We start from the raw sequence: 13,714 nt of genomic DNA on the forward strand, positions 1-13,714 counted from the left end.
AAGGTCAAAGGTTTCACCCTTTTGTAACTTTTTTGTGCTACATCACATAAATAAGAATCGTTCCCACAAACTTTCGGTATTTAATAGTCCTATTTTTCGTTCAATATAATGTAAGAAATAGGGCTCACATTTGTTGTCGCTTATTCATTTACCCTTTTTTACATGAATGCTTTTGTTGTAGGGGACACACAGGCATGCTAATGTTACCTTGCTAGCTTATAAATAAGTCCAGATTTAATGTTGTCAGAGCAAAACCGATATTGTAGACAACTAGAACACGGTTTTAATAGGGTTTTTTTTAGGGCTATGGCGTCGATTCGGTTTTTGTGGCTGCTAAATGCGAAAACTGCTAACGCGATGAAAACATTAGTCCGGTCTGGGATCTGTGCATGCTCCAGAAAAAGGAATATCTGCAGTTCACCTTCAAGGCTGCAGAACATGTCAGCCTGGGTCATTGATCAGTTTGGCTCTAATGGAGTTTTGAGATTTACAGAGGAAATCAGTCTTCCCGTTATAAATGTCTCCAGCGAGGTGATGATAAAAGTCAACGCAGCCAGTCTGAACCCTCTGGATGTAGCAATGAGGGGTACGTTTAGGAATTCAATGTAATACTTTAAAGAAGAGGTTAGAGGAAGCATTTATGGTGTATTTTGCACCTTAAATTAAAAGTTTTCCATTTTTAGGGGGATATGGAGCTACACTTTTGAACCTCAGAAGAGATCCTTCATCTGTACTCAGCAGCTCAAATGAATTTCCTCTGATTTTGGGTCGTGATGTGTCAGGAACAGTGGTCGACTGTGGATCTGGAGTTACACATTTTGTTCCTGGAGATGAGGTAAACGTTTAAATGACCAGGCATTTAAGGACGATTGATCATATGACAACATAGTTTTCTCCATGTAACCACAAACAACAACATTCTTTTTCCTGTTTACCACTCTGCACGATTTATTTAACTAATAGTTTTGGATGAATTTTTGCATTAGATTACAGTTAGTTGTACACAACTAAATATAATTAAAAAGTAAAATTTTTTTCTCTTAAACTACAGCACCCTCTTCCCTTTAACCAAACGTAGTTTTTCTAATACTGTAATGAGTCAATTTGTTGATTATTAAAAAACAAATGTTTATGAGTTACTATTATGATGATGCTCCACCAGTTATTCATAGTTTTGGAAGCACCTAATGACAACAAAAGATAGTAGCAGTCTTTTAGGAGCTTGCTATTAGATTAAGCACACTTTGCAACTGTAGGTAGGTGGTTAATAGGAGTTGTGTGCTCAACATTAAATGTCACATTCATCTTTCAGGTGTGGGCGGCCATTCCTCCTTGGAAACAAGGCAGCCTTGCAGAATATGTGAAGCTAACAGAGTATGAGGTGAGCTGCGGCATCTTTGTGTTTGCAATACGTTTCTGCCTTTCTGCAGAAAAATAAAGTTAATTTAATAGACAGAAGCAAATGAGCTCTTGATAAAACCCTGCAGGGTGAAATGTAATTAGGATTATGTTTGTTTGGTAGAAGAAGCTGCTGTTTGCAGCCATTATAGGAACACAAATTAGCCTGTTTACTTGTTTTCTCTACTCTTGCTGCAGATCTTTTGAGCTGATTGCCAATTTACAGGACCGTTGTAGATACACTTGAAAGTTTATTGTTGCCTGCCTGTTGTTGTAGGTTTCCCACAAACCAAAATCTTTGAGTCACGCAGAAGCAGCGTCCATCCCTTATGTTGCAAGCACTGCTCTGTCTGCACTTGTCAACGCAGGTGGTCTTTGCAGAGAAAGCTGCGCAGATAAAAGGCAAGCATCAGTGTGACTAAGTGTGAAAATTTGGTATTTAATGACCTCATATTAAAATAATGTTTGAAGACCCACTCCAATCATCTTATACGCTATTTTTAAAGTGTTCCCAGTGGTCCTTTAATTATGATTATGCCACTTATATATATATATATATATATATATATATATATATATATATATATATATATATATATATATATATATATATATATATATATATATATATATATATATATATATATATATATATATATATATATGTATATATATATATATATATGTATATATATATGTATATATATATGTATATATGTATATATGTATATATATATATGTATGTATATATATATATATATATATATATGTATATATATATATATATATATGTATGTATATATATATATATATATGTATATGTATATATATATATATGTATATATATATATATATATATATATATATATATATATATATATATACATATATATATATATATATATATACATATATATATATATATATATACATATATATATATATATATATACATATATATATATATATATATATATATACATATATATATATATACACATATATACATATATATATATATACATATATATATATATATATATATATATATATATATATATATATATATATATGTATATGTATATATATATATGTATATGTATATATATATATGTATATGTATATATATATATATATGTATGTATGTATATGTATATATATGTATATGTATATGTATATATATATATATGTATATGTATATATATATATGTATATGTATATGTATATGTGTATATATGTATATGTATATGTGTATATATATATATATATATGTATATATATATATATGTATATGTGTATATATATATGTATGTGTATATATGTATGTGTATATATATATATATGTATGTGTATATGTATATATATATATATGTATATGTATATATATATATATGTATATGTATATATATATATATATATATATGTATATATGTATGTCCTCCACCATCAGAAAATTAGCACAAGAACATGTTTAAAAGCACAATTTTTATTGGAGTGGGTCTTTTTAAAGTCAATTTTTTTTCTCCATTTGTGTTTAAAAAAAAACTTGTTTCAAAGTATGAAATGGAAGTACTTAAACAAGTCACACGGTTAATTAACTGTGTTTTTTTTTTCATCCTAGAGTTCTGATCACCGGAGCATCAGGAGGAGTCGGAACATTTTCAATTCAGGTAACGCAGAAAAATTATTTCAGCATTTTTGTGTGTGTGTGTGTTTTTTTCTTCTTTAAATCCTACAATTTTCCACCACTTTCTGTAAATATACTTGTTTAATTTTTTTTGTCCTTTCCCTTCCACCAGCTGTTAAAAGCTTGGGGTGCACATGTAACTGTTACCTGCTCCCAGAACGCTGAGGGTCTTGTCAGAGGACTGGGGGCTGATGAGGTTGTGGACTACACCGCTGAAGATGCACCTCAACAACTAGAATTGATGCCAAAGTAAGGGCTGTTTTGATCGCAGGGGGTCACATGGTGTTCCGGGTTTTTGTAGAGACACTCTGGGGCAGAGTGTTCTTTAGTACGTCCTGCACCAGAGTCGGTCATTTTGTGGTGAGGACCGACCCACTAAGGTTATGGAATGAAATCACAAACCGCTAAAAAATGTAATAAAACTTTAAATGTAGTAAACGTCTGATTAGAATGGTGCAGCTGCTTACTGTTTGTCATTTTCCTTCTTTCCTTAGCAACTAGGATGTGTTTCTTCTTAATGAACCAAAAACCTGATAGGGTAGCCACTTGTTTTTGAATGTTTGGGACTTTTCTGCCGTTGGAATCGCATTTTGTTTTCTGTTTGTTTGCATTAGGTTTGATGTCATTTTGGACAATGTAGGAGGGGACACAGAGCAGTGGGCGATGGGCCTGCTAAAGCCCTGGTCGGGGGCGAAGTACGTCACGCTGGTATCGCCCCTACTGCTAAACACTGACTCCATGGGCCTGGTGGATGGGACCTTTCAGGCTGGTTGCGCTCTGCACAACAAGGCATTCGAGGTGAATATGAGGAAGTGCAAAATTGTTCATTGTCATATTTCTCTAAAAGTAATTGACTGACGCCCAGCAGAAGCAAGGAGTAGTTATTCGTGTTCGTACTTGACCAAGATTTGCTTCAGCACAGATCATATCATGCTTGATCTGTGCAAAAATTTTCTTCAGGGGCTAACTGAAAATTTGCAGGTGGAAAAGCTGTTTTGTGGACTAGAACAGATGCACATTAGCAGATTTCCTGCAAAGGTCATACAGTGAAATGGCACAGCTGGCAGTGCAGGGCGCGGATGAAAGTCGGGCGCATTAGACAGGATGCAGTGAATGAAAGCGTTTGCTGCTGAACCAGCAGTATTTGGTGTTTGTTCAAAGCCACCCCCCCGTCCCCCGGCAAATACCAGTGTTTGTTCAATTCTTGCCAAGCCTCGGAGCCTTTTTGTCCCAGAGAGCAGCCAGCTGGTCAGTTTGGCGGTTGAATCGGGAGTTATGGCCTGGCTCTGAACAGCAGGATGCTCACAGCTCCACTGTGCCCTCTAGTGTTCAACATTTACACTGCACCAAATTTTTTAGCAATTTGTCTAAAACTGAGAAAACTAAGACAAAATAAGGTCAAACATTTCCCAAAAATCTTTTATGAGAGAATCTGTTCTCTGCTCGTCACTGTTATGATTTTTAATAACTTTATTTAATAAACTTGAAAAAAGATAATGTACATTAATGTTTAGCTGCTTAGCTGAGAGTGCAATAAATAGTTTCCAACATTTTTCCAAGTTGTATTTGACAGAAAAGGACCCCACTAGCTCTGCTCTGATCTCTCATTCGGGTTCTGCTTTCTTTGCCTCACCAGAACATGCTATCCAGAGGAGTTTTCTACAGGTGGGCATTCTATGCTCCAGATGGACCTGCTTTGGATGACATCAGCACACTGGTAGATGGTGGGAAAGTACGTCCTTATCCATATTTGCTTTTCAAAGGTTTGATGTTTAAGGTGACAGTCTGGGAAAAAAATCATAGAAGATCATACATGCAGTAAAAGTAGGAACATACCAGGGATACCACGCGTGCCTGAACTCAAAGCTTCTCTGGCTTTGGGGCAGACTCCCTCTATCTGTCGGTTGGTCGGATGGGGCGTTGCCCGACGAGGCTGCTGGATGACTCAACCAGGCGCCAGGAAACGGTGAAGGGATTTTAAACATTGCTGAGCAGCCATTTGCAAAAACATGTGTGACCACTGTCCTTTTGTCCGGTGGCTTACATCAAGCGGCACACTCAGACCTGTGGCGGGAAGCTCCAGACCCCCCCCCCCACACACACACACACACTCCACTACTTTACAAAACTCTATGCCCGTGTGCTCTGCATGGGCTATTTGCTACCAGATGACTGCTTCCAGTGACGCCACCGCAGTCATCATTCATTGTTAACCAAAAGAGATGCTGACTAGAATAACAAGCCGAGCTGCTCGTGTTGTGGGACCAGAGCAGGATTGTCCAGCCTCATCACATTCTAAACCCCTCCTGATTATCTGCAGCCATGACAGTAGAGTGTTCTTCAACTTTAGTTAAAGGCCTTTTAAAAATATATAAAGTCAGTAAAGACATGAATTTTAAACTAATTCAGAAAAAAAACAAGTCCCTGCAGTTGATATGGCTGTTTTAAACTAGTCTTAATATCATTCAGCCTCACAAATCTTGTATGCACCAACCCAAATGTTATCCTAAATTTCCTTCCAACCGTTGTTGCAGGAGCATTCTGACTATGTGGGGTCTGTGCTGATATTTTTTTTTAGTGTGTCACATAATGTTTTTGTTTACAGAAGCAGATGGATTGGGAGAGTCGAATAATTTTATATATATTTAAATTAAACATTAAAATAGGCCATTTATAGTCAATCTCAAGAAAACAATCATTTCTTACACCATACATTCATTAGACACAAATATATGCTAAACACTGTTGTTTGCAAACACAGATGGAGACTAATATTCTAAATCACTGACTACTTCCTAACCCCTGAAAGACTATAGTGCAGGACTGTTCAGTTCCTTTGATTATAATGCAATTTGGACACAAACTCACTCATTTTTAAAAGCAAATATGACGTTATCCATTCGCCCATTTATGAAGGCATTGTATTCTACTGATGAAAATTTGGGTTATAAAAAAATACATACCTTTTAAATGACAAATGGTTCAAATGCAATGCATTAAGGTCTCTATTTACCAATATACTGAGCATCAATGTACAGTATTTTTTCTGCAGAGACTTCTGGGAAATTTCTAGGGCTCTGGATTTTGGAATTTTAGATTTAGACGCCCTGACAAAACCATGAATGTCCTATGTAGTGCACTAAGTGCGGATTAGTCAGTGACAGGGACATAGCCGTTATTTATTTATTAAAGCAGACACTTGTGTCATTAAATCTTTGTGGCAAATCCCCAACGTTTTGTTCACAAAGCTGCCCATGAAACATTGTAAACAAACCTCTGCAGCTCATATTCAGAAAAACAAACTGCATCCACTGCTATAATTCTCATACTTTTAAATGAAAAAAGGACTCTTCCCTTAACTAAACTAAAATTTTAAAGAATTTAAATAAATTCCAAAAAGCGTTCTTTCAAAGCAGAGCAAAAGACACACTTTTGAAGTTCCTTGGTTAAACTCCATCAGCTGTTATACCTTGTGCTATCGTATGGGGTCCAGATGACCCGGTCCTTACATTGACGTGTTCTCCCTACCATGACAAAGGTGGAGAGGATTTCGTGTAATCCATGGACACCAGTGAAGATCACCAATCATTGAAGAAAAAAGGTTTAGCGCACTGTCTAGTGGTTCTAGATGACCCAACTCCCAATGTTAGTGCCTAGGATTGCACAAGGGATAAGATGTGCTGCCCCCTTGTGATCTGATAAACTTGTCACAAAAGATTTTCCGATGCAAGCGGTTCCAAAAATACTTGAGAAACGTCAAATTAAACGATGGCCATTTTAGGAGGAATTTCTTTATTATACTCAGAACCAGATTTTGAGCTAAAGACCAATCTAATTCTGAATTTAAGATGTAACAAGATTTGATAAGAAAACAAAATGGTTTTGAAATAACATTTTTCTTGAAATGCTTTATTTCAGATCCTGCCAGTGGTGGAGGCCCAGTTTCCTTTCAGTCAGGTGCCTCAGGCTTTTCAGAAACTGGAGCACGGCCATGCCAGAGGGAAGACCGTGGTCAAGGTGTCTGAAGAGGATGACAGCCAGGGAGAAACTGTAGAATCAGAGCAGGGGATGCAAGAAAAAGCACAGGGAAGCTAAAAGCCAAATTACCCGCATCTTTGGTCTCACCTCTGCAGGGAGCACTCCTCCAGACATCTAATAGCAGCAGACTGTAGAAAAGATCTTATGTGCAGCAGAGGAAAAGTGTGTTGGGAGCAAGCCAAAGGTTGTAACACTTGTTTGAAATTTCTTCCTGTGCTTTCCATGAAACCTTTTAAGGTGCTTACATTTCATTCTGTTAAATTTGATGTCCCAAAGCGCAGTGGAAAAAGCAAAAGTGTTTTTGCAGGTTTGGCTTTACAATGTGAAGTTGAACAATGGCATTCTTTGTTACAAGTATTCATTTACATGTTTATGAAGGAAGATTTTCCCAACCTGTGAAAAGGAAAATGTCTTCATTTTATTGTTTGACATGTGCCACAAATGCCTGATTGCTATAAGCATGTGAAATAATATACATTTATTGTTCTTTCCCCTACTATTTAAAAATAAAAACAAACTTTGAAAACATTCTGTACATGTTGAGAAATTTATTGTCAAAAATATTTATATCCAAAGAACACAAAAGATTCTGAGTAAACAAAAATTAAACAATCGAGTGTTTCTTTGTTCTGCATGTGGCTAGAATATGAGGAAATACAAAGATATAATATTTTCTAACACTGTTTGCAAACAGAAATGACATTTTTTTTCAATAAAAACCAAACAATCTTAACATTTTACAACTCTATTGTCATATCTTACAACTTCATGGGCCTCTAAATCATCTGTAGGTGATTAAAGAGTCCTTAAGGTTGACCTCTTTAGGGCCTAATCTGTCTCTTGTAGGAGTGTTTGTTCTTGCAGAGGTTGTTTGTGGTAAAAACTCCGTTTCTCTTATAGAATTTCCACGTCCCACCTCTGTTGTAGTTTGTGTGGATCCATGGTGTTCAAAATCACATGCTTTTTATCATACTGATGACCACCTGAAAGACACCAGGGATTTCCTTTGTTATACAGATCCAAGAAGGTAGATAAACCCTGTAAAACAACTTTCACTGGATTTTCACTGTTTCCCCACAAGGGGGCACTAACTGACAGCTTTTTTGGAAGAGAAAAATGACCTACTCTTCCATGTTTTGACATCACAAATAATATTTTTGTCTTCAAAAGAAACATATTGAAGTTAACAGCTTTGCTTTCATATAAACGTAGAACTACTAAATGTGATCTTTAAAACAAAAAGACATCTAAGAATCACCTTTGACTTCCAGGACGAGGTCAGGGGTGAGGGTATAGCGAACGAAACCCTCAGGAGTGATATTCCACTGGTGAATTTGATCATCAAACTTTGGCGAGACACCCACTCTGCACCCGGGGATCGTGACACTTCCACTCGGGCTTAGGCAGTACTCCTCAAACAGCTGGAAACAGACAAGTCGTTACCGTACCTGCACCTCCTTTATCACTGATAACACTTGCTGATGCTGGGGTTTGTACCTTGCAGTACAGATGCCCATTCTGGTACAACCAAATCTGCTCAAAGCCGCCCGTTTCCTCCGTTTCTTGTATTCGCAGCATTTTGACGTCATCAAAATCCCCAGTGATGGACATCATCAGCCCTGACTGCCTGTTCCGTAAATGGAAGTACATGCGTTTCTGCAAAAACACACACCCAGAAAGAAACAATTACTTTTAAAAAGTTGAAACTGATCAGATTATTATGTTATGTAATCAGTTGGTGTCATTACCTGTAAAAGAGGGCGAAGAGATCCAATTTTCTGCCAGCTGCTGAATTTGTGCCAGTTTGGAATCTCACCCGGCTTCAGCAAAATCTGAGCCCCTCGATAGTTAATTTCCTCATACACTATCCACCTACAGATAAGACAAAATCACAGTCGGCTCTGCAGTAAACTCAGTGACCTCAAAAGATTGGAATAAAAAAAGTAATTTGATGACATACAAGTCAAAATTCCTCCAGAAAAGTGAGCACTTGCTGCCTTTTTTCTGCTTTCTTTTTTCAGCATCTAGCTGGTTTTTGGTTAAAAGCATCTGCTCCTTGCAGATGCATCACAGCAAGATATCAGGTAGAAATTTCCTTTTTGTGCATGTTTAACCACCATATGCTCGTAGCGGAAAAAGCAGATTCCCAGCTAGCAAAACAGAAAACGTTTAAAAACTTCAACCATGTCATTTTGTTCTTGTGGGAAAACAGAGTTCTCTGCAACAATCTAAAATGCAGCAGAGCTGTGACCACTTGTGGAAGTCCTGTGGGAGCAGCAGGGAACACCACAAAATTGCCTCATGCACTCCAGAGATTTCTTGAATGCAGAACAACAGCTCGTCCTCCTCAATGGCTTTACTGCGTGAAAAGACACCTCACCTGTTCACTGCATACGCTTGCATTACAGAAAGTTATGCTAACGAGGAGCGAATGTATAAATTGATATCTGAGTTTGTTCTGTGCAGAAGCAAACTAACAGCACACAGTGTCTGCTATTGAGATTTAGTGTGTGTGATGTTGGCGTTGACAGTTTGAACAGGTTTTACTTGGTTTCCTTATGCAAATACAGATCTGAACTTTTGACTTTTAATGTGAAAACACCAACAAAGTACTGAGAAGAAAAAGAATTATTTAGCAACCTGTATATTTTTAATTTTATAAAATCAAACTCTGAAGAACAACATCCAACTTCCTAAAGATGTCACAATCTGTTTTATCAGTAGACGTTGCCTTTGAATATCCGTCTCCTCCTCCTGCTGCAGAAATCACCTCCTCACCCTGGCTCCTTCACTTCCTCAGCCTGAGCTCACACCTACAGTCTGAATTTTGCACACCAGCAGCAGGTTTCCATCATCAATCCATCTGCCAGCACTGCTGACTAAAATGCAGCAAAGACGCCGAGCTGACCCGACAGTTTGCACCCAATATTTCTGATAGTGAACGTCATTTCTGAGCTCACAAACCAGAGCTCTTCTGTCTATAAAGACATCCATGAAAATAACTCAAGACTCCCTTCCTTGTCTTGTTGCTAAATATAAAATAAAATTAAAAACCTTGAGAGGAGCACAGGATGACCCTATTATTCATTTTAAACCTATTTTTATGCAAAAATGTATTGACTGTATTTGCTAAAAAAAATCAAAATGATCTGTTAATCTTTAATTAATATTTATTTGAATTCTATGCACAAAATCTCATCAATTAAAAACCACAGAATCCCTGACATCTAAAAAAAACAGATATCTGTGTGGACAAGGAAACTCAATATTCAGTTTTAAGGTTTCAACTGACAGACAGCGCAACATGCAGAGTCTCCAGCAGAAACTCAAACCTGTCAAACTCACACCATGGTGGAAGACACCTGTAAGCTGTTGACCATTTTCTGAACTCAGCCTCAGAATTCAATGTGCATTTTCAGTATTTTTATTCTATTTTGTGAGATGATATAAATAGAAATAATAAGAAACATAGCATTTAAATTGAGCTTTTTTTCTATTTGGATTTAAAATTCTCCAACAATGGTTTGCTAGACAAGACAAATTTTCACTGAAAAATGAAGCTTGTTAACAGAGCTACATTTATAATATCACATTTGTAGTGTGACAAAAGTAAATGAAGAAAATCCCCAATTAAAAGCAATTTGATGAAAAAAAAAGTTTCTTGAGGCGTGTGAACCAAAATCACAACTCCATTGACAACTTTCTACTTTTTTTTCCCATTGCATAAGACAAACAGAATAAATGAAAAGTTGGGATGGACTCACATGCCTCCCTCCACCAGAACCGACTGGACTCGTGTGCTGCCTCCTGCCAGCAGAAGGTTGACTGTTCCATCAGTGAGAAGAACTCTCTTGCCACGCAGACCACATCGCTCAAACAGAGTGATGGACGGCAACGAGAACTCCTGTTAACGAAAACGGCGTGCTTTAAAAAGTTGCAGACAATTTTAAATCGCATTATGTCATGACTCATTTTAAAGTTACCATAGAAACGGACTCATATTTCTACTGTCAGGTCCATGAATGTTTTCCAAACTGACAGTCCTGCTGGTCATATTTCATTTAACACTAGATGATAATTTTGTATAATTACAAAGACTTGACACAATTGTGTGCAGAAATGAAAAAGGCCTGGGTGCATGAGTCATGAGATTTGAGTCTCCCACCTGTGATGATTGTATATTGTAGACTTAACTACACATATCACTTTGCAAAGGGGAATTGGGAAGGGGAAATGTTCCAGGAAATTCAATCAATCAATCAACAAATCGATTGATTGATTGATTGATTCAGCCAGGAGGGGACCAGAACAAAAATTAGAATTTGGTATACAGGGGGGTCCCTAGATTATGCTTCACCTTCGTAGTATTGCAGATTTTTTAATGTTATTTTGCTTTTTTTCCTTTCTTTTAAAAAAAAAATACATTGGGTTCTGGATCATGTTTGGCTGTAGACCAATGTCCAATAAGCCTTTTCTGCGCCATATCTGTTGTACAGAATGCATTCAGTTTTTCAAATTGAAATAACTGTTCAACCTCCATGAGAGCTTTGGTATCCTTCAAATAATACTGGAATTATCTTCTGCAAAGAGCTTGAACTTTGAGTTTAAACAAGTAAGAAAAGTCTTGTTTAGTTGCAGGCACACAAACACAATGCTAAAATCCAGCCACAGCTAACTAAAACCATGGCAAAGTTTACATAAATATGTGATGGGATCAACAAGGACTGTATATGGAAAAAATGCTTTAATTCTTGCATCTTGCTGCAGCTTAGATCTTATTTTAGGTTGGCGATCTCTCATGTCAAGCCAAAATCCACCTGAGACTGCATTGCCAGCAAACAGCTGTACTCAGCAAACAATCTTTTTGCTGACAAATGTTTTTCCTCGCCAAAAAACACAAGTCTTCTAGGGTTAACATGTTTTATAAGGAAGACCTTTTGTATTTACTATGCAACCATGACTCCACATATTGACAGTTTACACACAAAAACGAAAAATGAACCCATGCCAAATTATAGTAAGCATTAATTGCAGATGTTTTGGCTTTATTCACCGGTTGTGTGTGTTTTTATAAGCAAATTAATAGCATAAGTAATATTACAATGCATTCTTAGATTTTTATCCTAATCTTTTTAGACATTTAGAAGATTTATAAAAATCTCTGTGTAAAAAAATAAGACAAGCAAAACCAAATCAGCAAGTTTCCTTCTGAAAGCTGTGAGAAGAAAAACTAGTTTCAATCTCTGCATGACAGCTGACATTAAAGAGCTGCAGAGGCAACTCTCACCAAATGAGATGCAGCTGTAGCACCAAATACAGACAACATAAAATTACTTTATATCTTTCTGTTTGACTTATACGTTTTATTTAGCTGTAAAATGATTAGGTTTGCACCCTGTAAAACCTTGGGGAATGAAATAGAGAAAGACTCACGGGGCCAATAGACTGCAGAGACAGGATGGACGAGCTCTTGCTGACACAGCCCATTGCTCTCAGATCTGGGTAGCTCCCCACTTCCAATGCATACATCTTTCCTGTGAAGTCCTGGCCTTCAAATGCCAGCCAGCTGAAAGTCAATGCACAAAATAAATGCAAAGAAACAACTGGAAATCTAATGCAAACGTAGTTTTTATTTTTCAGATTTTGCTGTATTGTTTTTTATGTTTTATTGGGAACAATTTTGATTTTTTTTTGTACCAACTAGCTAAACTAAACTGAAATTAACAATGAAGTCAAAGTGCATCATTATACAAAAAGGAGCAAATTCATAAAATACTACTTCAATGATGGTTAGCAGGTATAATTGAGGAAAACCAAAATGCTGCTCTGATATTTTAAACATTGTAGAGTGAGTTTATGTCTTTATCTAAAACAGTTATGAACAGCTATTACTCACCTGCCTGCCTGTACTTTGCAGGAGGCTACAGAGAAGCCGTCCTGCAGTGACGCTGCACTGTCTTCCAGGGTGAGGACAGAGCCCCGGAAACCCGGATCAGAGAAAAGCTGCACCTGGTGCACACACGGTCACTGAGAATGAGTCATCTGTTCACAAGCTTTACTGTTTTAGACCAAAAGCAACACAGCAAGAGCAAATGGGATATTTTATTTTTATCATCCAAAATGTGGCTGCCTACCTTAAACTTGGAGATGTCCACAAAATCATCCTGCAATGAAACAGAAACATTGAGGCTGGGTTAGAAAAACAGAAAAGATTATAGTTAGAGTTAATCTTCCAGCTTTTGTTTCTGCTTCATGAATGCAAGTTCTACAGTAGGGTAAAGGAGAAACAATATTTTATCTGTAACACAACAGCCAGACACCCACATGCACACCTAGAGACAATCAACCAATAAAATATTTTTTTTTTGGACTGTGGGAGGAAGCTAGAGTTTCCCCAGTAGAAGCCCATGCAAGCACGAAGAAAACATGCAAACTCCACACAAAAAGTTCCCAGCTGGGATTCAAACCAGGGACATCTTGCTGTGAGGTGAGAGCACTCACCACTATACTATTGTGCAGCCCTGTGGGAATGTTCCGGAAACATTTTTAGAACTTTTCATTTGCAATTAAAGTGCTTTTTTTCCTTATATT

At 37.0% G+C, this 13,714-nt stretch overlaps 2 protein-coding genes across 5 annotated transcripts in view; one reads left to right on the forward strand and one right to left on the reverse strand.

Moving 5' to 3' along the window:
• On the forward strand, positions 1-7,651 carry LOC101172548 (reticulon-4-interacting protein 1 homolog, mitochondrial). Its single transcript, XM_023953330.1, has 9 exons — positions 1-586; positions 684-835; positions 1,313-1,381; positions 1,676-1,800; positions 3,020-3,068; positions 3,198-3,334; positions 3,700-3,883; positions 4,722-4,817; positions 7,004-7,651. Exons 1-9 carry the CDS (start codon positions 238-240, stop codon positions 7,178-7,180), a joined length of 1,338 nt encoding a protein of 445 aa, XP_023809098.1. The 5' UTR covers positions 1-237; the 3' UTR covers positions 7,181-7,651.
• Positions 7,652-13,714, reverse strand: part of crybg1 (crystallin beta-gamma domain containing 1) — a 24,689-nt gene continuing 18,626 nt past the window's right edge. For all 4 annotated transcript variants that reach the window (XM_011491585.3, XM_023953329.1, XM_023953328.1 and 1 more), the window contains 8 exons: positions 13,258-13,287; positions 13,020-13,132; positions 12,557-12,689; positions 10,888-11,027; positions 8,872-8,995; positions 8,621-8,779; positions 8,382-8,544; positions 7,652-8,106 (listed from right to left, as the gene is read on the reverse strand). In XM_011491585.3, coding sequence (XP_011489887.1) covers positions 8,018-8,106; positions 8,382-8,544; positions 8,621-8,779; positions 8,872-8,995; positions 10,888-11,027; positions 12,557-12,689; positions 13,020-13,132; positions 13,258-13,287 — 951 coding nt within the window. In that variant the 3' untranslated portion in view covers positions 7,652-8,017. The remainder of the gene's footprint in view (positions 8,107-8,381; positions 8,545-8,620; positions 8,780-8,871; positions 8,996-10,887; positions 11,028-12,556; positions 12,690-13,019; positions 13,133-13,257; positions 13,288-13,714) is intronic.

The sequence above is a fragment of the Oryzias latipes genome, chromosome 24 (assembly GCF_002234675.1).
Source record: "Oryzias latipes chromosome 24, ASM223467v1".
NCBI classification, from domain to species: Eukaryota; Metazoa; Chordata; class Actinopteri; order Beloniformes; family Adrianichthyidae; genus Oryzias; species Oryzias latipes.